We start from the raw sequence: 22164 nt of genomic DNA, 5'->3' as shown, positions 1-22164 counted from the left end.
ACACCGTTGGACCTCCTTTCTGTCTCCTTCAACCGTGCAAAAAAGAAATGAAAGAAAGAAAGAAAGAAAGAAAGAAAAAAAAAGCAATCGAAATTTCACACCTGCTAGTTTTATAAGGAAAAAAAAAAAAAAGAAACGAGGAAGAGACAGAGATAAACAGAGGGTTACTATTATTCGACGCCAAAGATTTCTAAGTGATTATAAAAATCGATTAATCTTTCTTCGACACTTTGTAAACTAACTGTTTTTTCTCTCCCGTCTCTCTCCACCTCCCTCCCATCTACTCTCTTAGTTTTTGATTGTAAAACTAACTGGTGATTTAGGAACCTTGATAGATACATGGATGGATGGATGGATGGATGGATGGATGGATGGATGGATGGATGGATGGATGGAAAGATAATCTATTTTTAAGTTGACGATATACGAATTATTATTTTTTGACTTTAATCGACATGATGAGAGACACGTTGGATAGGACGAATAAAATATGTCGAATGATGAAGAATTCATGATGGCGATGATGGTGGTAATAGTAATACTGGTAGTAATACTGGTAATAATACTAGTAATAATAATAGTAGTAGTAATAGTAGTAGTAATAGTAGTAATAGACACATGGTAGTTTCATATGTATATGGGTGGTAATAAACTACGAGTATATAGAAGAGTTAACGATTAATGAAGCGGTCGCTTAAGCGTGGATTGTGTATTCGTGAGAAACCGGTCAATAACTTGTCGCGGCTAACTAGTCTCTCTCTCTCTCTCTCTCTCTCTCTCTCTCTCTCTCTCTCTCTCTCTCTCTCTCTCTCTCTCTCTCTCTCTTTCTGAAATGCGCATACAGACACACACTTGTGTCGGAGATGCTTAAAATACAAAATCGAAACGAACGGACCAAGAAAGAAAGACAGAAAGAAAGAGAGAGATCTAAGAGAAAAATATCTAATTTCATATATCTAATATATATTTATATTAGATAATATAATCTATACACATATAATATTGTCTAATTAAAACATCCTTATATATATATATATATATAATAAACGTACGTAGAGTATTTTTCAAATCGGAAGTTACGAGTATATATTTAAAGGGCACCATTTAGAAAAGATGTCCCCTATTTATATTGTGCTGTACAGGAAAGAGCTTTTCTCCTTGCAATCCTTTCGCTAAACCCTTCCGGGGGCTGGTGTCTTTGTCATCCATACGGAAACTCTACAACGATCCCTTCTTCTTTTTTTTGCTCTCTCTCTCTCTCTCTCTCTCTCTCTCTCTCTCTCTCTCTCTCTCTCTCTCTCTCTCTCTTTTCTCGTTTGTTTTCTCTTCACCTTCTTTTTTTTTTTGTTTCTTTTCTCTTCCTAATCATCATCATCTTCTTCTTTACGGATGGTTCGCGATTTACTTTATAAAATTATCGTTAAACCCTTTCTTCTATGTGCAAAGGATGATCGTTCAAAGGCTCATCTTCTATTAATAGATAGATCTTATTTTCAGTTATTTATATTACCTCCGAGAGAACGTGGGAAGAAAGGAGAGAAAGAAAAAGGTGTAGAGAGAGAGAGAGAGAGAGAGAGAGAGAGAGAGAGAGAAAAGAGAGAGAGAAAAAAAGAAAGAGAGAAGATGAAAATGAAGATGAAGATGAAAATAAAGATAAAGATGAAGAAGATTAAGAAGAAAATGACGAAGTTTTTGGCTGATCCGAAGTACGCGTGTACGTGACGGAGGATACGTGGAGACAACGAGAGAGAGAGAGAGAGAGAGAGAGAGAGAGAGAGAGAGAGAATGAGGAGGACAGGGAGGGAGGGAGAGAGAGAGAGAGAGAGAGAGAGAGAGGTAGAAGCAAACAGGCTAACAGCAGAGACACGCACGCGTGCACTTAAAAGCCTCCTTTTACGATAGTCTACGAAGAAGAAGACGAAGAAGACGAAGAAGACGAAGAAGAAGGAGAATAAGAAAGAAAGAAAAAAAAAATGGTTCTTATCGAGCGGCGTCGCGAGACGAATATGATTCCTTTAGGTGAAACGCGACCTTCTACGCGACGCATCCTCGAAGGAAGGAAAGAAAGAAAGAAGGAAGGAAGGAAGGAAAGAAGGAAGGCGCGGCTCTCTTTCTCATTCTTATTCTTATTCTCATTTTCTATTTTTCTTTTTTTTTTTATTTTCTTTTTTTCATCCTTTCTCTCCCTCTCTCTCTCTCTCTCTCTCTGTGTGTCTCTCCGTCTCTGTCTGTCTGTCAATAGATCTCAAAGGAATCTGAATTTCCAAGAACGTGGAGAATTCAATGAAACACTTGACTCGATCGATCTAACGTATGCAAGTACACATAATCGAATGAAAGAAATCGATGAAAGAGAAAAAATAAAATGAATATACGATGAATAGACGGTGAGAGGAAATTAAACGGGAAGAGTAAGTAAGTAATTAAACAAATAAGCACGCAAGCAAGTAAGTAAGTAAGTAAGTAAGTAAATACATACGTAAATAAATAAATACATAAATAAATATATGGATAAATAAATGAAAGAGAAGAAAAGGGATAGGGTGGAGAAAGAGCGAAAGAGCGAGCGACGAGCAAGGTGTTATCGATTTTATCACAGGGGCTAGGGGATTCTCTCTCTCATCGGGGTCTACGGCACGGGGTGGTGAGTCAGAGAGAGAGAGAGAGAGAGAGAGAGAGAGAGAGAGAGAGAGAGAGAGAGAGAGAAAGAGAGAGAGAAAGAGAGAGAGGGTTCGCCGCGCGATCACCAGAGGAATCGAAAGCTATATTAACTTTTATTTATCCTTTTTACTCACCCTCCGAAAGCTCGAGATCCAGCTCGGCGAGTTTCTCCCTAACGTCCTCCGGGAGCTTGCCGATGTCGATGTTGAATTCGGCCATCGCTAGGCCATCCGCGCTAAGCCGAGATCGCGAATTCTCCAGCCGTGCATTCCTCGACCCGTCACCACCGCTCGGCCATCTTGCCTGCTACTGACTCTTCTCCGTTGACGATAGGTGGCGCCCTATCGGTCTTCTTTCCCTCCCCACTCCTTCCCTTCCCTATCCTTCCCACCACGCTTACTCTAACCACTAAACATCGTTCACACCAATCACGAGATTTCAACCTACCACCGCCACAGCTCGCCAACGACTGGCAGCATTCGCGTACCTATCTACTGCTTTATCCAATGAATCTTTTTTTTTTTTTTTTTTTTTTTTTATAGTTGATTCTCTTCTTCTGCGATATTATTATTCCTTTAGTTTTTATTCATGCTTTCTTAGAAAGTAAACTAATGTCATTGCAGATATATATGTGTATGTGCGTGTGTATACGTTTACGCGTCTACGATAGTTTTGTTCCTTTTTGATATACACGTGTTGTTCCGTCGATAAAAACATATGTACTACGTACGTACAGTTCTTAATAATTTTATTAAACGATTAACCTTAACTGGATACGTCGGTAATGTCGTACCTATTCGATCTAGTTTATATTGATGACGTAGCGCCGTCTATAAGCCCATTGGATCGTTTTTTCCCGCTCTATTTCATAGTTTCGCGGCAAGTCGTTCGATGAACCGTTATCTTGAATTAACCTCTCTTCTTCGAGAACTCCACTGTGCTTCTATGGAACTATAATTTTCGTATTGATTGTAATAAAATGGAGCTATTGCAAGATCCCGTTTTTAAATCCAGGTATCAAAAATATAAGCGACGTGTGAAATTATGGGAAAGCGATTTCATGGAAAAATACGGACGTAAACCAACAAGGGTATGCGATACTCTCTTCTATTTTTGTTTTACGCATACGTAATACTTTTTTACATATATTCCTTTATTTTTAATTCGTATTAAGTTGTTTTTCTATTAACGTAGAATGATATCAAGGAGGCTGATATTGCGATTAAGGAAGCATATAAAATGTATTGGAAATTAAAAACCGATGCATTGGAGGAAACTCTTATAGATATTACATTTTCTGAAGATACACAAACGAATATTTCTATGGAGTCTCCGGTACGAAAATCTGTAGGAAAATCGGAAAAAAGATCATTAACGAATTCCAATGAGAAAGATAGTGAAAACATAGATCCAACGACTGCTTCCTTGATAGACGAACCTGAAATAAAAAATCTTAAGGACGTATGGAGCGACAGTGTCTGTAAAAATGAAGATTCTTCGTTTAAAAAGAAAGAAAAGTTATTAGTTGGTAAATCTACTTCTTTTCAACTTTCTAGGAATAAATTCACGTCTTCCAATTTTACAAAAAGAAATCCTCGAAAATCTTTACCTCAAACAAAAGTGAAAAATAACGTCAAGAAAGATGAGACTCGTGATATATCGGAAACAACGGTTGATGTAGTCGAAGAAGATACAAATAAAAAGACTGAAACTATTTTTGGCAATTCCGTAAAAATAGTAAGTACAGAGTCTAAAGTCAACAGTCAGTCTGTAAATACGATTCACGAATTGATAGAGAATCAAATAATTACCGTCAATCGAAATGTGAATGAGGGTTGGTTGAACAGATGTGCGGAAGAAAAGAATTTAGATACGAGCTCTGTTTCTCAAAGACTTTCTAGTTTGAGTGATTCTGGTACCGAATCAATGGAATCTAATTCTCCGAAAGAAAAGAAATTATCCAATGACGAGTCATTACAGGTATCGGACGAAGAAGATTTTATATGTAATAGTGATACGGAAGAAGATCATAAAAATAAACGTATTAGAAATTCTAATAAAAGACCGTATGATTGTGATCGTGCAATTAAGCGACCTTGTATAGAAACTAATAATCTCTTATCCAATACTCTGTTAAAAATTAATGATAACGAAATCAATGTATTGACAGTATGTAATACTGAAATAAATAATGATTCGGTGGAATTAAATCCACAAAGTATTAAAAAAAATATGGACGAAGAAAAACAAACTGCAGAAGGCAAAAATGTACCAAGGAAAAATACATCAAGGAAAAGTACACCAAAGAGCAAAAGAAATGACTCTAATACAGATGACAGTGTTAGCGAAGATATATCTCCAAAGGAAAAAAAAGTAACAAGAACGAGAGGAAGAACTCAAAGAGCTAAGAATAAAAACGATAAAAGGATTAATGAAAAATCGAGTGAAAAAAAAGCTACGAGACGTTCTAAAAGAAAACAAGTTGTAGAGAATGAAAAAAATTCTGAAGATTCATCGTCAGCTGTGGAAAACATCGATATTCCAGTATTTGGAATAGAAACTTTAGAAGCAGTGCCGCGCATTACGATATGTTCATCCAGTACTGGAGATTTGGTCGCCGATTTTTCCAATTCAGTATCGTTATTAGATTCTGTTACCGATAATGTCAAGGGAGCAAAAACTGACAAAGAAAAATTGGAACAAAAAACTAAAAACTTAAATGATAATTTCGTTAGAATAAATCTAAAGAAAAAAATTTTTGTACGTGGTAAAAAGTCATTTAATCTTTCAAAGTATAAAAAAAATCAATGGAAACAAAAAAAGAAAAGTTTAGAATCGAGCGACCAAAATCTCGACGTAATTGATTACATTGAAAAGAATGGTTTGTCCTGCTTTAAATGTGGTGAGACTGGGCACTTTGCTCGTTATTGTAAAACATTGAAAACAAGTAATTTATTACCTTTGATTGAGATCGACGAGCTTGCAGAATATCCAAGTTTAGAAGAAGCAGAAAAAATGGCAAGTCAAAATGCCCTTGTTGCGCATAACAAACAAATAAATAAGCTTCCCGAAAAACCGTTGTATGTTACGCAAAAAGAAGAATTACAATTTATATGCAATGAAGATGAATATATTCTGGATGATGATGATATTGCAGATATTATGGAAGAAATAGAACAAAAAAAGGAGGAGGAGACGAAAGTAAATGTTTCTATAAATATGTAACTGCTTTTTTGTCTGTATATATACATATATATGTGTATATATATATATATATATATATATGTATATATATATATATATATATATATATATATATATATATACTTCATATAATTACGAAAATTTATTACAGGAGATTTCTGGAATGCATAAAATTCCTGAGGAATTATTAGCCAAATTAGTACTCCCTGAAATTAAAGTATTAACTGCATTATATCCAACGAAAGAGGACCAATCTCTTATTGGTAATATCATAATGTTTTAACAAAATGAGATATAATTAGAACATATCAATTAATTTAATGTTCTTTTTCTTTCAGATACACCTAAGGAAGTCTTCGAAGTTTTGAAGATGTTTGGTCATGACAATTTCAGACCAGGACAAGAGAAAGCAATAATGAGAATATTATCTGGTCAATCAACATTACTTACTTTGTCAACTGGTTGTGGAAAATCTTTATGTTATCAATTACCAGCGTACTTATATTCCAAATATTCCAGCTGCATAACATTAGTCATTTCGCCATTGGTATCATTAATGGATGATCAAGTCACTGGCATGCCATCATTCATATCTGCTGCTTGTTTGCATACTAATCAAACTCCTACAGTAAGAGATAACATAATGCAACTTGTGAAGGAGTCGAAAATACAAATATTACTTATTTCGCCAGAAGCAGTAGTGGCTGGTGAAAAATCAACTGGATTTGGTGCTTTGCTTAGAAAACTTCCACCTATAGCATTTGCTTGTATAGACGAAGCTCATTGTATATCTCAATGGTCTCATAATTTCCGTCCATCGTATCTTATGGTTTGTCGTGTTCTTAAAGAAAAATTAGGAGTAAAAACGGTATTGGGTCTAACTGCAACTGCTACTAGATCTACCGCTGAAAGTATAATTCATCATCTGGATATTCATGATGGAATGGCAGGCGTTATATCGGATGTACCATTACCGAACAATCTGTTTTTAACTGTATCAAGGGATGAACAAAGAGATAATGCTTTAATTAAACTTTTGTTAAGCGAGAGATTCAAAGAATGCAATTCTATAATAATTTACTGTACACGTAGAGAAGAATGTATGCGAATTGCGGGTCTTATAAGAGTTGCCCTGCTGGTAAATTTAATATTATTCAAAGTACACACGTTTATATACGTTATTATATTATTGTACATTTTTCTTGATTAAGGATCCAAAAGAAACGGCAAAAGAAAAGAGCAAGGTGTCGCATATAGCAGAGGCTTATCATGCAGGATTATCCTCTTATCGTCGTAAAATTGTACAGAAAGCTTTTATGAATGGACAAACTAAAATTGTGGTGGCAACTGTGGCATTTGGAATGGGTATTAATAAATCAGATATTCGATCTGTAATACACTATAATATGCCAGCAACGTTTGAAGGATACGTACAAGAGGTGGGAAGAGCCGGTCGAGATGGATTGAGTGCACAATGTCATTTGTTCTTAAGTCCTGAGGTACTTCACGATTTTTTCTTTTTTCTTTGTTTCTTTCTTTTTTTTTTTTTTTTTCTTTTTTCATATCTTAACATTAATGTCTTGGAAATTTTCTAAATATTTCTTTTTATATTTTAGGAAAACAGCGACAAGTGGGAATTGCGAAGACATATATACGCTAATAGTATTGACAGGCATACAATCAGACATTTGCTCGCAAAAGTTTTTATACCTTGTTCATGTGCACAGATGAATAAAAACACACCTGCTAAAAGATGTTCTGGCCACGAAGTTGGTCTGCCGATCGATGAAATGGTTAAAACGCTCGACATTACGGAAGAAATGATTTTAACTTTCTTATGTTATTTGGAACTGTATCATAAGAAATTTCTTACGGTTCTTTCTTCTGCTTATACAGTGGCTAAAGTCAGTAGTTATAATGGTCCGCAAGGACTTAAGTTAGCTGCGCAATCGGTAAGTCTAAATTATTATTTTTTTTTTTTTTTTTTTTTTTTTTTTTTTTTTAAACCCATACAAGAAATTATATCTAACGATTTTATAATTTTATAATTTTATATTCTAATACTAAATTATATTCAATAGCAAATTTATAATTTTAGTGTCCACCATTAGCAATGGCAATTGCATTAGATTTAAAGAAAGGTATTTCTCATGAAAAAAGTACTACCATAGAATTCAAAGTTATCGATATTGCCTCGATCATTGGATGGGACAGTGGAGTTGTTAAAAAGCATCTTAAAGATTTGGAATGGAAAACAGGTATATTCAAATAAACGTCTTTAAAGAGAATGACGTTTTACAAAATGCAATGATTACTTGTTCTTCGATCTTCTTTACAGTCAATGGTAAATCAAAACGTTCTGCTATATCAGTTCGTTACGATACATTAGGTTTGAGAGTTAAAGCTCAAGGTGATTTAACCGATGCTGAATTAGATGAAGCTTTGGATGTTTTGGTATCTAGAACACAATCGCAAGAAATTTCTTCTTTGCAACAACTTGAATCTATTAGTATGTCTCTTCAAAAATTCAGCGTACCAGTTATTAATCAATGTTCGACTATATCGGAAGAAATTATAAATAAATCAGAAGGACTTAAAAATACGATAAGAAATTATTTCCAATCGGATCACTTGTTGAATAGCGAGACTATTTGTAGATCACAAGTGAGTATATATGATGAATGGTTTTTGTTTTTTTTTTTCTTTTTTTTTTTTACATCTAATTAATAATAACATCGTATTTGTATTATTACAGGTTAAATTGTTGAACGAAGCACAAATTGCTTCCGACGTACGTAATCTGATCTTGAGTTACAAAGATAACAATTTTACTGGCCGTGCAGTGGCACGAATCTTTCACGGCATACAAAGTCCAAATTATCCTGCCATCATTTGGAGTAAATGCCGCTTCTGGAGAACATATATATCGTCCGACTTTAATGCGATTTGTCAAATAGCAACTAAAGAAATTTTAGCGTTACGTTAGTTAATACTATTTCGTGCATTTCATTTGTTGTGATGACTGAGTAAATCTATTTTATATATACATATGTAGAATATTAACTTTCTCTCTATTTTTTTATGGATAATTTTTAAATAAGATATTCTTAAAGTATATTGATAATTATAGATTGATCGTCAAATATATTGCAAGATCATTACTGTATAGAAAATAAATTTTTTACTTTTGTTTTTAAACTCTGACGTTTTATTGAATATAATCTTTGATAGAAAATAATCTTGTTTCCATGATGTCCTTGGTATACATTTGTACAAATAAATAATACGTACGATATATCGCTCGTACTATTAATATTTATTACGAACACGTTTGAACGCGTCGACGGTCGGCCGCGTAATGACGGTGACACCTGTATCCCTCTAGCGGCGTAAAGCGTAAACACGCTTTAGGATCTTTTAAATAATAACAATCGAGTATTCGTGGCAAAAGCCATATTCTTTGCTTATACCTTATTTTGTGATTATTTTCAGTTTTTTACAAGAGAAATAATAAAATCAATAGTAAATTTTCTTTTCTCATTCGATGTATTAGATATTAAACAAAAAAAAAAAGAAAAACCTCTTTATTTTGACAAAGAGGATCCTGACTGCTTGTAATGCGTGCTTTCATTGTCATTTGAAGTCTCGAACGTGATAGTTCCATGTATAAAAATTTGACAATAAAGTGCATATTCAAATTGCCATTGTAGATAGCATTATTGCGATCAGGAATTTGATAGGACTTAATATGATAGGCAAAAATGAAGAAGAAGATACCAATGATAATAATTTATATCGAATTAAATTAATAGCCAATAAGAGAAAATCTTTGGAAGACAATACAGCACAAGTAAGTAACGTATGATTTTAATCTACTCCTTTAAAACGAATTTGTACTTTGCTTTAAGAATATCTTTTGTTTACACTTTTAGATTCAAGAGAAGATTAAACATTGTTTTGCACAATTGACAGATGTATTAAGATCGAGAGAAAGGCAACTATTGCGTCAAGCTGAAGCAGTACACACTCAACAGCTTTCTTTGTTACAATCGAGCTTAGATTTTATTCCTTCGTTAATTGTGAATTTGCAAAAGAAAGAAGACCTTTTAGAACAGATACATCATTTTGGGAATATAGAATTATCCGGAACGAATTGTATTACCGTCAAAGATATTGAACCTTACAAAGTTGCGGAATACGAAGAAGCTAATAAAGATCATGTCAGTTTTGACAAGTCCATTAAATGTGAGAAAGATGTAGATGCTATAACTAAACAAATAAGGAACATTGATATCGATAAGTTAAATGTATCATTAGATTGCGCGAGTATCTTTGATGATTCCAGAAGTTTTTTAAACTCCAGTTTAAATTCAAGCATAGAAAACGAAAGACATTTACAAATATTAGAATCAAATAATATTACTGAAATGTGCAAGGATTCTAAAGTTTTGCCATTGTGTTCTTCATTATACATAATAAAGCAAGATCCTAAAACGTATGTTAAGGAGAATGGAGAACATCAATTTAATAATAAATGTGCAAATGACCTACAGGATATTAATATACCGAATCAAGGTGCAGATATTTTAATGAACGGAGTAAGTGAAGATATTAATATACGAGTGCAGCTACACGAAAAGTCATTGGATAAGACAGATTCGTTTGAATCTAATCATTCGGATGATCAACGTGATATGTCTGATCGAATAAAAAATATGGAATCTATAAAAAATCAAGATGTTTTGAAACCTGTCTGTGAACATCCAAAGCAAGTTCAGCAATGGTTACAACAAATATTGGTGGAAACAGAAATAGAACCGATAGTTCACGAAGTAGGACAATTTTCCGAATTATCGGAAGTTCAGCATTATAATAAGCTTCAACTGGAAACATAAATAACGTTACATAATGTTCGACATCAAAAAGGAATTGCACTACTTATTTAATTTATATCTCTTTGAATTTTATAAGAATACTTTCATGTCTTAAGTGGGGCCAAAGTTTCCATGATAATGGAAAGTAAACCAAGAAGTCTGATTTATCATTACAATTATGTCATATGCACTTTATAACTTATTTTCATTATTCGATATTATTTCATATTATGATACAACGGACTTATCTCTTTTTATATTTGTATTCGAGTTTGTAAGGCATCCTTTACATTTAGAAAAATGCACATAAAGTAATAATGTGATTTCATTTTGTACTTTGAACATTTTATTTTTATAAAAGTAATTTCTTACAAGTTTTGAGTACTTCCAAATACTTCTTTTTGATGTTACGTTTCGTTTGTATAAACTGAAATGCACTGCACCAATTGAAAGAAACGTTAATAAATATTTATTGTTCGTCATTGATATATAACACAAACGAATATTAATTTGAATAATATCCAATATACATATTGACTTAAAAACGCAAGAGTAATATTGAGAATAATACTTATAACAGTACTTCATTAAAATTTACATCATTATTTTAAATCCAATAATATCTAAGTTGTTAATGGTACACAGATTGCATAAGGCGTTGCAATAAGTGATTAAATCGTACCGAACTATCATTTATTAATATATGTGCGTATATTTTTATTAGAATTAATTTAAAGGCTCGGTGGGGTTCGAACGAATTACAATTAGCATGCAAGTTTTTTATTATGTTTTTCTTTTTTTTTTTAACTATATATATATATATATATATATATATATATATATATATATATATATATGATTTTATATATTTATGTATCATGTATAGGTGTGCTTTAAAAGTCACCTTCCTTTTTGAAGTGACGAATATATAATAAGACATAAGTTCATATACAATTATACCCTTTATTTATTATCAGTTTGACAACTGAACGTCTATTTTACGTAATCGAATATTTATATAATAGTCTTTTTTGTACTGGTGTTATAAGCGAATATATAAATGGTACTTTTATTCCATATTGTGCTGTTACATGTTCTCTAATTATCATTATCAAAGCAAGAAAATGTTTTACTATAAAAAATAATCTTTCAAGTTTTTCGTTTTGTTTGTTCTTGTAATTTTTCACATACAAATATATGTAAATTAATTATATCATATTCATAATATTCATAGACGATCAAATAAGTATCGGTTGTAAAAGATGTGTACTGAAAATATTACCCATAAGTTGTTATAAATCTTATGGTAAATGCTCTGTTCAATTCCTTAGTAATATTTAAATATGATACATTGAAGATATTTTACATTACATTAATAAAGAACTCGATAATTGCTTATACCTATTTTTATAACATTTGAAGATTTGAATAATCTTTAAACAATTTGTTTTAACGCAAAACAAGCAAAATCTTCTTCAGAAAAGTAAATCCTATTTATCTTTCATTTTTTTTTTCCACACACTCTTATGTATATTGTTTGCATAATTTGGTCGTTCGCATGTACTTTTATAACTGAGTTTATAAAAATGAGATTTTTTATCGAGAAAATATCAATTAATTTTAAGCACAATACACTGTACATTTAAAAAATAAATTAGCACGTATTTCAGCATTTTACTCCTGATAAGTAATTAAGCATGAAGAGAGATATATACCGTTTAACTTACGATGTCGGAATTGGAATAATCACACGTACGCATGCGTATATAACTATATTCGCGCATACATACATATGTATACGCATATACATATAGATCGTATGTATGTATGTAAATGTATATATACATATGTTAGTACACATCTATATACATGTATGTATATATATATATATTTACGTACTCGCATACAAATCTATATTGTATCGTTTTGATTTGAATAAGAAGTTAAATTATCTTTTAGAGAGGAACTGATTATTTACTTAAGTTTCTAAAACTAAGGCTCAGCTTGGGTCATAATGGAAGTAATAGATCGTGAGAAAATTTGGTTGGTCTTTCAAGTAAATGATCGTGTGTGATTTTAATCCATCATTTAAGCGACACTTGATAGAAAATCCAATCTTCGAAGAAGGATGGTACAAAAGCACGATCTTTTGCAAACGTGACGGGTACACAGAGTTGAGATAATACCTCCTCATACATCTTCAATGATTCAGGACAGGAAGCACCATTTCCCTTTGAGAAAGAAAAATTCAAGATATATTAATATTACTTTATCGAGGTACCAATCGTGACAACTTACATGAGTCATATATTTTCCCGTGGGTTTAAGTACTTTAACCGAAGAATTTAGAATTAATCTTATAAAATCCCATGCATCGCCATGAGGAGTAGTACTGATTGGAATATCAGTTAAATCACCAAAAACATAATCGAACTGACGACCCTCTTCTATCATGTGTGCAAGTGCTTTTACACAGTCACCAACTATTATCTACAATTCATAAAGTTTTAGATAAATTCTTTTAATGTTTTCATCTGAATTTCTTTTAATAATTTGATATGAATTTTTTTCTTTTCTTTTTTTTCTTTTCTTTTTTTCTTTTCTTTTTTTTTTTTTTTTTTTGTTCATAATTATACCTCATAGTTATCACCCTTCCTTTTATCTAAACAATCTCCACATATGCTTCTCATGTGTTGACTACAAGCTTTCATAACAACGTCATCGATCTAGAAAAAAAATATTAATTGATGATATAATGGTATATAAAACGTAGTTGAAGCCAAAGTATAATATGTACCTCGAGCATTGTTATATATTTTGGTTTTTCCTTGAGCAATTCCCAGAGTAAGCCTCCATCACCACCGCCAAGGATAACTATTTCCTTTCCAGCATAATTTTCCTTACCACGTTGCATCAACGTTTCTGTATATATAAGATCCGCTTCGGACATGTCTAAAAGCGTTTTGCAATAATTTGTTACAAGTTCATTAATAAAATTATTTGTTTGATTATATTTTCCTTACTTTGTAACTCATCGAGAACCAGAAGGTTACCAAGAGATTTGGAATGGACAATTTGTACCTTTTGATAAGGCGACCGTGCCTCAAACACCAGCTTATCAATGTCATATTCAAGCAATCTCTCATCTTGAAAAACAAAGACAGTATTTATTAGTAAATAGATTTTAGAAATGACATTCTCTAAAATGTGGACTTTCAATCTAAGACATGCTTTAATCATATAGCTGTTACAATAATAATTTGTTTAAAATAATTAACATGGGTGATATACAAGCTGTAACAAACTAAAAAAAAATATATGGTTTCCTTGGATAGACAGTATTTCATTTGATAATAATTTATATATATATATATATATATATATATGTGTATATATGTATATATATTATATGTGATAAAATACTAAGAATGTGTGATGTAATTAAGGGAACATTAAATAAAATGCTTGGCCATGCAAATACAAGGCAAACATTATCATTATTATGTACAATCTAAAAACTGATAAAAAGTGTGTGAAAAACATATACACTCTAGTTTAAAAACCAACTAAAAAGACCTTAACTCTTATGCACATACACGGCAGCAACCTAATGCGTTATACCATCCATCATCCCTGAGTATCTAGCAGAGCATTAAAAGCAGTCAAATTAGTGTTAAAAAACCAGTACTTTGTTAAATCAGTATTATTTAGTTTTTCTAATGTATGTACAATTGTTTTATAAATAAATTTGCTGCAAACATAAGAACTAATGGAAGGAATAGATATCTTGCCCCAAATGATATAAATGAGTAGTTGTTTTTAGATATCTATTGAGAAACCTTTCGTATTTTTCATACTTCAATTGTCATATCAAAGATAGAACCATATAATTCATAAAAAGAAAATAGTTCAAGTGAAACATTTAAAGAAAAATCTATTAAACATTAAAAATTGCATTTAAAAATTTTCTGTCTACTAAAAACATATTAAAAATTAAAGAGTTCAAATAAAAAAGAAAATAATTAGTTTAGTATTTAAATGAAAAATTATCAAATTCTAGAAATATAATGCAATATTATTTTTCAAATGATTGTATGGAGAAAAGGACCCTTTTGATATAATTCTGCTATGTTATTATTCTCAACGAGTTGACAATTGACCGTAAACATAATTATAAATAAAACTCACCGGCGGTAGGAAAGTATCTCTCAAAAGGTCCACCGCGTTTAATGGGGATAAGCGTGTGTGACCGCGTAGCGGTTGCCGCTGCCTGCAACGCCGTCTCCAACTCTCTGGCCAACTACCACGGCCGTGAAGCGAACCAATGAATAAACAGAACAAATGCACTATCTTGTTAAACGAATTTCTACATCCCTGTAGAGAAGCTAAAAAGTATCAAGATCTGGTATCTCGATGCTAAAAGATTTAAATGCCCTTTTCATAGATGGAATCAAAGTTAACTCGACAGATTATACTAAGCGTGTTAAGGGTAACATTGATCTATTTATTCCTATAACTATAATCGAGTATACCAGTTGTCAGAAAAGTAGAGAATAGTAATGATAAAAAAAGAGATAAGAGCACGAGCAAGTCAGGTGCTAAATAATTCCATAATATGCAAGAGTGTGCTGGGGTAACTAAAATTAGCATTCTTGGCAAGCGGTCTACCCTAAATATCTATTAGTAACAATCAATAGCAATTATAATTCTAGGGTAGTATTCCATGATAATCTATAAATATAAAAATGAAGGTTAAGAGAATAATTGAGGAACAAATTTGATCGTGGGAAAGCAATTTCTACCTGATAGTGTCAGATAGAGGTCATATACGGTTCCTCGTCTTACAGGTGGCAAACACTTGCTGCGTTGGCTGTTCAAAGCCATGGCAACATCAGCTTCCAAGTATCGCCACTGCTACAACGTCCTGTTGGTTATGCTATGTTTCCCTTCTCCTTTACATTAAATTATCTACTTACTACTATAGCAACAGTAGCGTGCAAAAAAAAGATAAATTTAGCCCGATCTGTCATTTTCTTCCCAAGCGCAAAGAGGCTAATATTATCCCACGATACACCACTCTTTCTGAGAACTTGCATAAATTAGGCATGCCGTACTATAGGTAGTTAAAATCTCGATCAAACTCGATCATAAGAATTATTGTTCTTCATTTCTGAACATTGGATCGTATCGCGTCAAGAGATCAAATCCAGTAAAACTGATTTTATCTCTTGATAGAAACTAAATACCTTTATGTTTTTCAAAGATGCTATGATTGTAACGTATGACACGGAAATATTAACCTATTTCAAGAAACTCCCACAGACTTATATTAAAAATTAAAAAATCAATATATAATTAATATCGAAAAAATTATTCTTTGTTATTAAAACTATTATTCACAAAATAGTATATTATACAGGCGTGCTACTGAGAATCTATTAAAAATATATATCGTACTGTTATACCTCAAATGTTAACAACGCTTCTTCGTCATCCTGTTTGAAATATTCAATGTTTAACGTCACTAGGCCTTCCTTATATCCTCTTACGGTGATTAGACTACCTCTCGGGCCGGTATATAAAATCAATAAACTGCCATCGATGTTTGATTCTGTCAAAGGTTTCAAACCAATAAAATGTTCACCCAGAACATTTGCGATAGCAGATTTTAAATTAGAACGTTTTTCCAAATCTGCTATGACATTAGCAGACACAGTGAAGTCGAGAAGGATTGTATGGGCAACCATTATTAATCAATCTATAAGACACAATATATTTATATATTAACAAGGCTTGGAAATATTATTTGTCTGATATGACGATAAAAACAAAAATAAATGCGTTTTAATGAGTTCAATCAATAAAATCAGTGGTACTTATAGTCGTCGTACGTACATGCGATGGAAGTATTACAAATGGTTAATGTATGCTTAGGATTATTACTCATTAATTATTTCGTCATAAAATATGAAGGACAACTCAAATCATCAAGGAGAACATTATATAATTGTTTTAATAGTAAAGTACTTGTCTAATGTCTTCGCCATGTATTTTTTCTAATGTATCTTTGTAAGGATTTACCGTGATATATATATATTGGCATTTAATCACTGTTCACGAAATTGATCATTTTATTACTATAAAGTACAAATTTCAATACTCACTGATAATTCTAATAATTCTTTCTTAATTATCACCAACTAATATCCTTCGTTTTCAGAATAAAAATTTTATTAACCGCTGCGTGTCTAGGGTATCCTGATGCCAACAGATATTCAGGTACATACTATATACAATACATAAAATCAGTGCTATCAACTGAATTATATATAACCGTTAGACGGTAAAATAATAATAATAATGACAATAATAATGATAATAATAAATAAATAAAAATAATAATATTAATATCAATAACAATAATAATAATGATAATAAAAATGAACAAAATGTTTTCTCTCTTTTTTTTTTTTTTTTTTTTAATTTCAATCGATTCAATAAAATTAATTAAACGCTTAAACAAAGATAAATATTTTTAACGTATCCGTGATCTATGTTTTACGATTGACCAATCTAATTCTCTTACCATAAATAAGGAGAGCCAATCAAAACGTTTCTCTTTCGCGCATTAATATTAGTTCAGCGGTTTAACGTTTCAGTAGAATAACCGTCGCGGAACGCGCGCTTTAGAACGAACGATCGTTGTTTTTCAGAAAATCAAAAAGGCAGAATTAGAATTGGTAAGAGTATACAATTTTTAATTACTTTTTATTGAAAAATACGAATTAAACTTACCGAATATATTTTTTATCGATAGAACGGCCAAGTGTGCGTACATACTCTTGCGGTGTACGAGTTAGAAGAAATCTGCGAAATAGAAATGGTCTGTCCTCTACAAAAATTCTTCAATGTAAGTAAGAATACATATATATGTATATATATATATATATATATATATAATGAAATTATCGAAGATTATTATTTATTTGCATTCGTATGTCATATAATTATTATTACGTATTATTTCGCTCGAGTAATAAAATCACGTATTTTGCTTTGTGATCTTTTATAAGTATATGTGAGTTCGCTTGTATGTGAGTTCGCTTGTATGTGCGTGTTAACGGACGAAAACTTCGAGAAACGTTAAGTTCGCCATTTCTTAATTACATATATACGAACAAAACCGACTCGTAATATCTTTTCGTACGTTTCTTTTTTTTTTTTTTTTTTTTTTTTTTTTTTTAAATTAATAATTATTATAGCAATCCCTTCCTATTTTATTTTCATTTTTCATTTTTATGGATGAGAAATTTATGCTCGAAGAGAATTATTATTATTATTATTTTTTCTTTTTTCTTTTTTTCTTTTCTTTTTTAATAAGAGCAGATTATTTACGACGTAGCGGGTATTTTTTCCATTTTTTTTTCTCTGCGTTTTTTCTTTTTTTTTTCTTTTTTTTTTTTATTATTATTATTCATTTTCGTTGGATAATTCGAGATAGGATATAATTTTGTGTTTCTTCGTTTTATTTTCATATGCTTTTCGTTGTGTGTTATAAGATATTGATATTATGCTATAATATTCTAAAAGTTAGTTTTGATAAGAAATGAAAAAAACGAAAGAGGTTTCTCTCGAAGACCTCTCGATTCGTTTTGTTCAATAGTAAAAATAAAATAAGATTAGGAAAAAAAATTATTATTAAAAAAAAAAAAAAAAAAAAAAAAAAAGAAAAGAAAAAAAAATCAAATAGAATAAACGAAAGGCTCTGTACGTTATCATCGGTTATAATCGCTGATTTTTTTTTAAACTAATAAGAAATATACAAAGCGAATGTTCCGTTTTTCTTTTTTTTTCTTTTTTTACACACACGAGATTATCTACTGACTGATGGGACTCTCTCTATGGTTTATTTTATTCTAAGGTTAATCATTAATTATTCATCGCGAATTGTCGGTAATCATGTATGATTCCCGTTTGGAAATCCTCGCGATTCGAACGAAGAGTTGAACGTTTATTATTACGATTAATGATAATCGTAATTTACACTCTGTAAGGCGATCGATCTAACTTTTTTCATTTCTTTTCCTTTCTTTTCCTTTCTCTTGTTTTCTTTTCTGTTTCTTGTAAGTACTACATGGATTTTGGCACTTAGATTTACGATTGCACTAATTACGGAGCGATACCGTTTATACCGAGAGAAAACATTTTTATCGACATTATGTATTATCATTCCTTCATTTCTACTTTATCATCCGATCTGCTTTTCGATTTACCCGTTAATACAGATTATTACCATCACGGGATTTATCGACGGAGTATACGTAATATTATCGATGGAAAATGATTCGTCTCCCTGTGTGCGCATTTGTAAGTAATTGCGTGTGTATGTGTATGATGTTGTATGATATGCGTGTAGCATAGAAGTGTAAAGATATCAAATACGAACGATTGCTTTGACAAATCGCTTTAAAGCTTAGTAAAGCGACGCAAAACTGCGATTATTGTGGCATACTATTCTCTATAACATTTTTTTTTTCTCATTGGGAAACAGAACTCTTGATATTTATATACTTGTGCAGATATATCGGTGTTTAACGCACGATTATACATCGGAATTAATTAACGACACTTTTTAGAATAACATTTTTAGAATACAATTTTTTTTTCTTCTCCTCTTTTTTTTTTCCTTTTCTTTTTTTTTCCCATTTTTTTTTTTTCAACTGTTTTCTCTCGGAACAAAACGTAGGCACGTTATATACGTATGTATGTCGCAGTATCACCTACTACCGTCATATATTTATTTCTATTTTTTTTCCCCCATTTCTTTTTTTTTTCTTTTTCTTTTTCTTTTTTTTCGGACAACGGCAGTGACATTTCACGTGATTTGTGTGTGTATCGAACGCGGTTATTATCTATTAGATATATTACAGGACATTAGAACCGATCTAAAAGGATAGTTTCACTTGGAACTGGATCGTTTTCATTTACATACACGTTCATGTTAAAACGTTACGCTGTGCTAGCGATGAAATTAATCGAAATACGTCAATAAAATGACGACGACGACGACGACGACGACGAGGACGACGACGACGATGACGATGACGATGACGATGACGATGACGATGACGATGGCGATGACGACGACGAGAACGACGACGAATGACGATGAGTTTCGTTAGATCTCGTACACAGCCTAACGTTCGTTCGAGGATGATATTTCCATTCGAAGGATAATCGTTTTATCCCCGAAATCATTTTGGATCTTTCTTCAAACGAGACCAAAATCCGTGTGAACGGTGACGTCGCAATTGTTTGGCTTTTCGGCAGCGGCCATATTAACTTCGACCAAAGTATCGACGCTATTGATCGGACAACCCTTAAGTATCTTTTGCGCTGCCAAACTGGTAAATTGAACTTGCATGTCGCTCAAACTCGGATAAGAATAAAGATCGCCACGGCTAACAGTCTTTTCTAAATTAGGTTCGGAGCCTTGAGGTGCTCTTTGTTGTTTAGCCGATTCGAGATTTTCGATGTAGACGTTGTTGAAGGATCCCCCGAAGCCATCGAAGGATTTCGTTGGCGATGGAGGATTAGACGAGATATTATTTTTCGATCCCGGACGGAGTAAATTCCGATAGCTGAGTGCATCCTTCGACAAGGAGAGACTAAGTTTTCGTGAATTATTCATCGCGTCGTTCGTGTTTTTCGTACTGGATAAGCTCCCTGTAGTGTGTTCGTGAGACAAAGAATTTTTATCGATGTTACCGCTCGATCCATCTATCAGATGTGCTTGACTGTTGTTCAAACGATTGGTTAACTTTAATTTACTAGGCGTTTCCTCTTCGACCTTAGGCTTGTTCTCTTTATCGGACTCCGAGAGAAGTCCAGGCTTGATCTCCTTTCCGGAATACAAAGAGGACGGTCGCTCGATTTTACTCGATTTATTAAGTTTCTCATCGTCGAGTTTACCTTTAAAAAGTTTCTCCTCGTCCATTCGAGACTTGTAAGCCTTCTCGCCAACTAGTTCGCGTTCTTGTTTCTCCTTACACTCTGTGACGTCCTTCTCCGTAACCTTGGTTTTAACCGTGCCATTTTCAAAAGTAATTACGGATCTCATCGGTGAATTATTTTGATGTACGTAGATCTTAGTTCCTGGGGATCCAGAAATAGTCGTAGTACTCGTAGCATTCGATGCCAATGTCACGCTATTCTGTATAGCACGTTGTTCCTGTGACGAATTAACCGGACTGAGATTCGTCGACACTTGAAGCGTTATCGAGTTCTGTGCCTCTTGGAGAGGCGTTAACGATCCCTGCTGTACGACCTTCAACGGTGACGATTTCGCCGGCAGCGTGTTCGTCTTCAGCGGGGAAGACGAAAGTTTACCGCTAGAAATCGATTTCCCACTCGAGTGAGACGAATGACCGGAAGACGTCTTTTGCAGTACCTACGAGGAAATAGATTTCTCATTTGAAGCGTTAGAAAGTAGCGAGGATCGGTGCAAGCAAGCGAGCACACGCGTAGAGACACTTATACTATTATATATGTTCTATATATATATGTATGTGTATATATATATATATATATATATATATATATATTATAGATAGGTGTATCTAAGTATATATGTAGATTTGCGTTCGATCAGCGAACGGCCATCGTTAAAACCAGATCTCGAGGCGTACACTTTATTTATTTATTTATTTATTTATTTATTTATGTATGTATATATATATATACCTATCTATCTATCTATCTATCTATCTATCTATCTATCTATCTATCTATCTATCTCTATCATATACGCACTCGAATCGCTCGGAGCTTTAAAAACAAAGCGACAGAGCGACTCTGATATAGTTACGAGGCACGCTTTCGATCTCTCGCAATAGTACAGACATCTACGTAAATAGATTCGATTGGACGTCTCACCTTGTGCTGGGGCGAACCGTTGCTCGATTTTGTGCCGCTAGCAGTCGAATCGTGACTCGGCCTACGAGAACTCGATTGCCTCGTATTGGACCTGGTAAGCGTAGCGGTTTTCGCAGGACTAACGTTGGTAGTCCTAACGGAGCCAGAACTTCCGCCGCTTCTACTTGGCGAAGAGTTGGCAGAATTTTTTCCATTTTGAACTTGATTACGTGTCTGGTAGGGTTCTTGATTGGCGTTAGGCGGAAGGACCGATGCCCTTGAGGTACATCTACTCAAGCTAGAACATTTCGATCTTGGCATAGTCGAACATGGCGATCGATGCCTTCTCGAGCTTCTTGGTGTAGAATTTGCCAATAAACTCGACGAATCGCCGCTGGCTTGACGTCGGTGCCGCCTTGGTAATGTTGCCGATCTTACCGAGCTCGAATCGTCCCAGACTTGGAAACTGGTCTGCGACTGATCCAAACCTTCCATCATCTGTATAGAAGAT

General features: G+C 32.9%; 6 protein-coding genes across 22 annotated transcripts in view; 3 read left to right on the top strand and 3 right to left on the bottom strand.

Moving 5' to 3' along the window:
- LOC122631087 (disco-interacting protein 2) overlaps positions 1 to 3107 on the bottom strand; it is a 36806-nt gene extending 33699 nt beyond the window's left edge. For 2 of the 10 annotated variants that reach the window (XM_043816326.1, XM_043816325.1), the window contains exon 1: positions 2796 to 3107. Coding sequence is in view for 4 of the 10 variants with exons in the window: in XM_043816330.1 (XP_043672265.1) it covers positions 2796 to 2880 (85 nt within the window). In the remaining 6 variants the exon portion in view is untranslated. The remainder of the gene's footprint in view (positions 1 to 2795) is intronic. The other 8 variants (XM_043816324.1, XM_043816327.1, XM_043816330.1 and 5 more) reach the window with 6 other exon arrangements.
- A 220-nt stretch (positions 3108 to 3327) lies between these two features.
- LOC122631089 (ATP-dependent DNA helicase Q4) lies at positions 3328 to 9063 on the top strand. The gene is made up of 9 exons (XM_043816334.1): positions 3328 to 3751; positions 3856 to 5862; positions 6017 to 6128; positions 6204 to 7003; positions 7077 to 7364; positions 7482 to 7817; positions 7964 to 8123; positions 8204 to 8529; positions 8621 to 9063. The coding sequence occupies exons 1-9, from the start codon at positions 3641 to 3643 to the stop codon at positions 8849 to 8851; spliced, it is 4371 nt and encodes a 1456-aa protein (XP_043672269.1). The 5' UTR covers positions 3328 to 3640; the 3' UTR covers positions 8852 to 9063.
- A 265-nt stretch (positions 9064 to 9328) lies between these two features.
- LOC122631097 lies at positions 9329 to 11560 on the top strand. The gene is made up of 2 exons (XM_043816365.1): positions 9329 to 9715; positions 9798 to 11560. The coding sequence occupies exons 1-2, from the start codon at positions 9614 to 9616 to the stop codon at positions 10758 to 10760; spliced, it is 1065 nt and encodes a 354-aa protein (XP_043672300.1). The 5' UTR covers positions 9329 to 9613; the 3' UTR covers positions 10761 to 11560.
- Positions 11561 to 11579: 19 nt separating this feature from the next.
- On the bottom strand, positions 11580 to 17041 carry LOC122631095 (spermine synthase). Of its 5 annotated transcripts, none has more exons than XM_043816361.1 (8): positions 16904 to 17041; positions 16205 to 16497; positions 14928 to 15039; positions 13763 to 13885; positions 13537 to 13691; positions 13376 to 13465; positions 13038 to 13229; positions 11580 to 12970 (listed from the first exon to the last, which is right to left on the bottom strand). In XM_043816361.1, exons 2-8 carry the CDS (start codon positions 16484 to 16486, stop codon positions 12824 to 12826), a joined length of 1101 nt encoding a protein of 366 aa, XP_043672296.1. In that variant the 5' UTR covers positions 16487 to 16497; positions 16904 to 17041; the 3' UTR covers positions 11580 to 12823. The 5 variants fall into 5 exon arrangements, with proteins under 5 accessions (XP_043672296.1, XP_043672295.1, XP_043672298.1 ...); XM_043816360.1 differs by lacking the exon at positions 14928 to 15039 and adding an exon at positions 15542 to 15653 and having other exon boundaries at positions 16904 to 17025; XM_043816363.1 differs by lacking the exon at positions 14928 to 15039 and adding an exon at positions 15542 to 15650 and having other exon boundaries at positions 16904 to 17025.
- A 334-nt stretch (positions 17042 to 17375) lies between these two features.
- LOC122631094 (CCR4-NOT transcription complex subunit 6-like) overlaps positions 17376 to 22164 on the top strand; it is a 527872-nt gene continuing 523083 nt past the window's right edge. For both annotated transcript variants that reach the window (XM_043816355.1, XM_043816359.1), the window contains exons 1-2: positions 17376 to 17479; positions 17557 to 17649. The gene's annotated coding sequence lies outside the window, so the exon portion shown is untranslated. The remainder of the gene's footprint in view (positions 17480 to 17556; positions 17650 to 22164) is intronic.
- LOC122631091 (storkhead-box protein 2) overlaps positions 18222 to 22164 on the bottom strand; it is a 79376-nt gene continuing 75433 nt past the window's right edge. For all 3 annotated transcript variants that reach the window (XM_043816346.1, XM_043816345.1, XM_043816347.1), the window contains exons 7-8: positions 21675 to 22151; positions 18222 to 21189 (exon numbers count right to left, since the gene is read on the bottom strand). In XM_043816346.1, coding sequence (XP_043672281.1) covers positions 20011 to 21189; positions 21675 to 22151 — 1656 coding nt within the window. In that variant the 3' untranslated portion in view covers positions 18222 to 20010. The remainder of the gene's footprint in view (positions 21190 to 21674; positions 22152 to 22164) is intronic.

Source organism: Vespula pensylvanica, chromosome 8 (genome assembly GCF_014466175.1).
Source record: "Vespula pensylvanica isolate Volc-1 chromosome 8, ASM1446617v1, whole genome shotgun sequence".
Classification (NCBI taxonomy): domain Eukaryota; kingdom Metazoa; phylum Arthropoda; class Insecta; order Hymenoptera; family Vespidae; genus Vespula; species Vespula pensylvanica.
This window is presented reverse-complemented; position numbering and strand designations above follow the sequence as displayed.

Coding starts and splice junctions, on each gene's coding strand:
- LOC122631089 (XM_043816334.1), top strand. CDS start 3,641: ATGGAGCTATTGCAAGATCCCGTTTTTAAATCCAGGTATCAAAAATAT. Junction 5,863..6,016: donor AAAAGGAGGAGGAGACGAAA/GTAAATGTTTCT, acceptor AATTTATTACAG/GAGATTTCTGGAATGCATAA. Junction 7,365..7,481: donor ATTTGTTCTTAAGTCCTGAG/GTACTTCACGAT, acceptor TTTATATTTTAG/GAAAACAGCGACAAGTGGGA.
- LOC122631097 (XM_043816365.1), top strand. CDS start 9,614: ATGATAGGCAAAAATGAAGAAGAAGATACCAATGATAATAATTTATAT. Junction 9,716..9,797: donor TGGAAGACAATACAGCACAA/GTAAGTAACGTA, acceptor TTACACTTTTAG/ATTCAAGAGAAGATTAAACA.
- LOC122631095 (XM_043816361.1), bottom strand. CDS start 16,486: ATGGTTGCCCATACAATCCTTCTCGACTTCACTGTGTCTGCTAATGTC. Junction 13,692..13,762: donor GGTTCTCGATGAGTTACAAA/GTAAGGAAAATA, acceptor AAACGCTTTTAG/ACATGTCCGAAGCGGATCTT. Junction 13,466..13,536: donor AATATATAACAATGCTCGAG/GTACATATTATA, acceptor TTTTTTTTCTAG/ATCGATGACGTTGTTATGAA.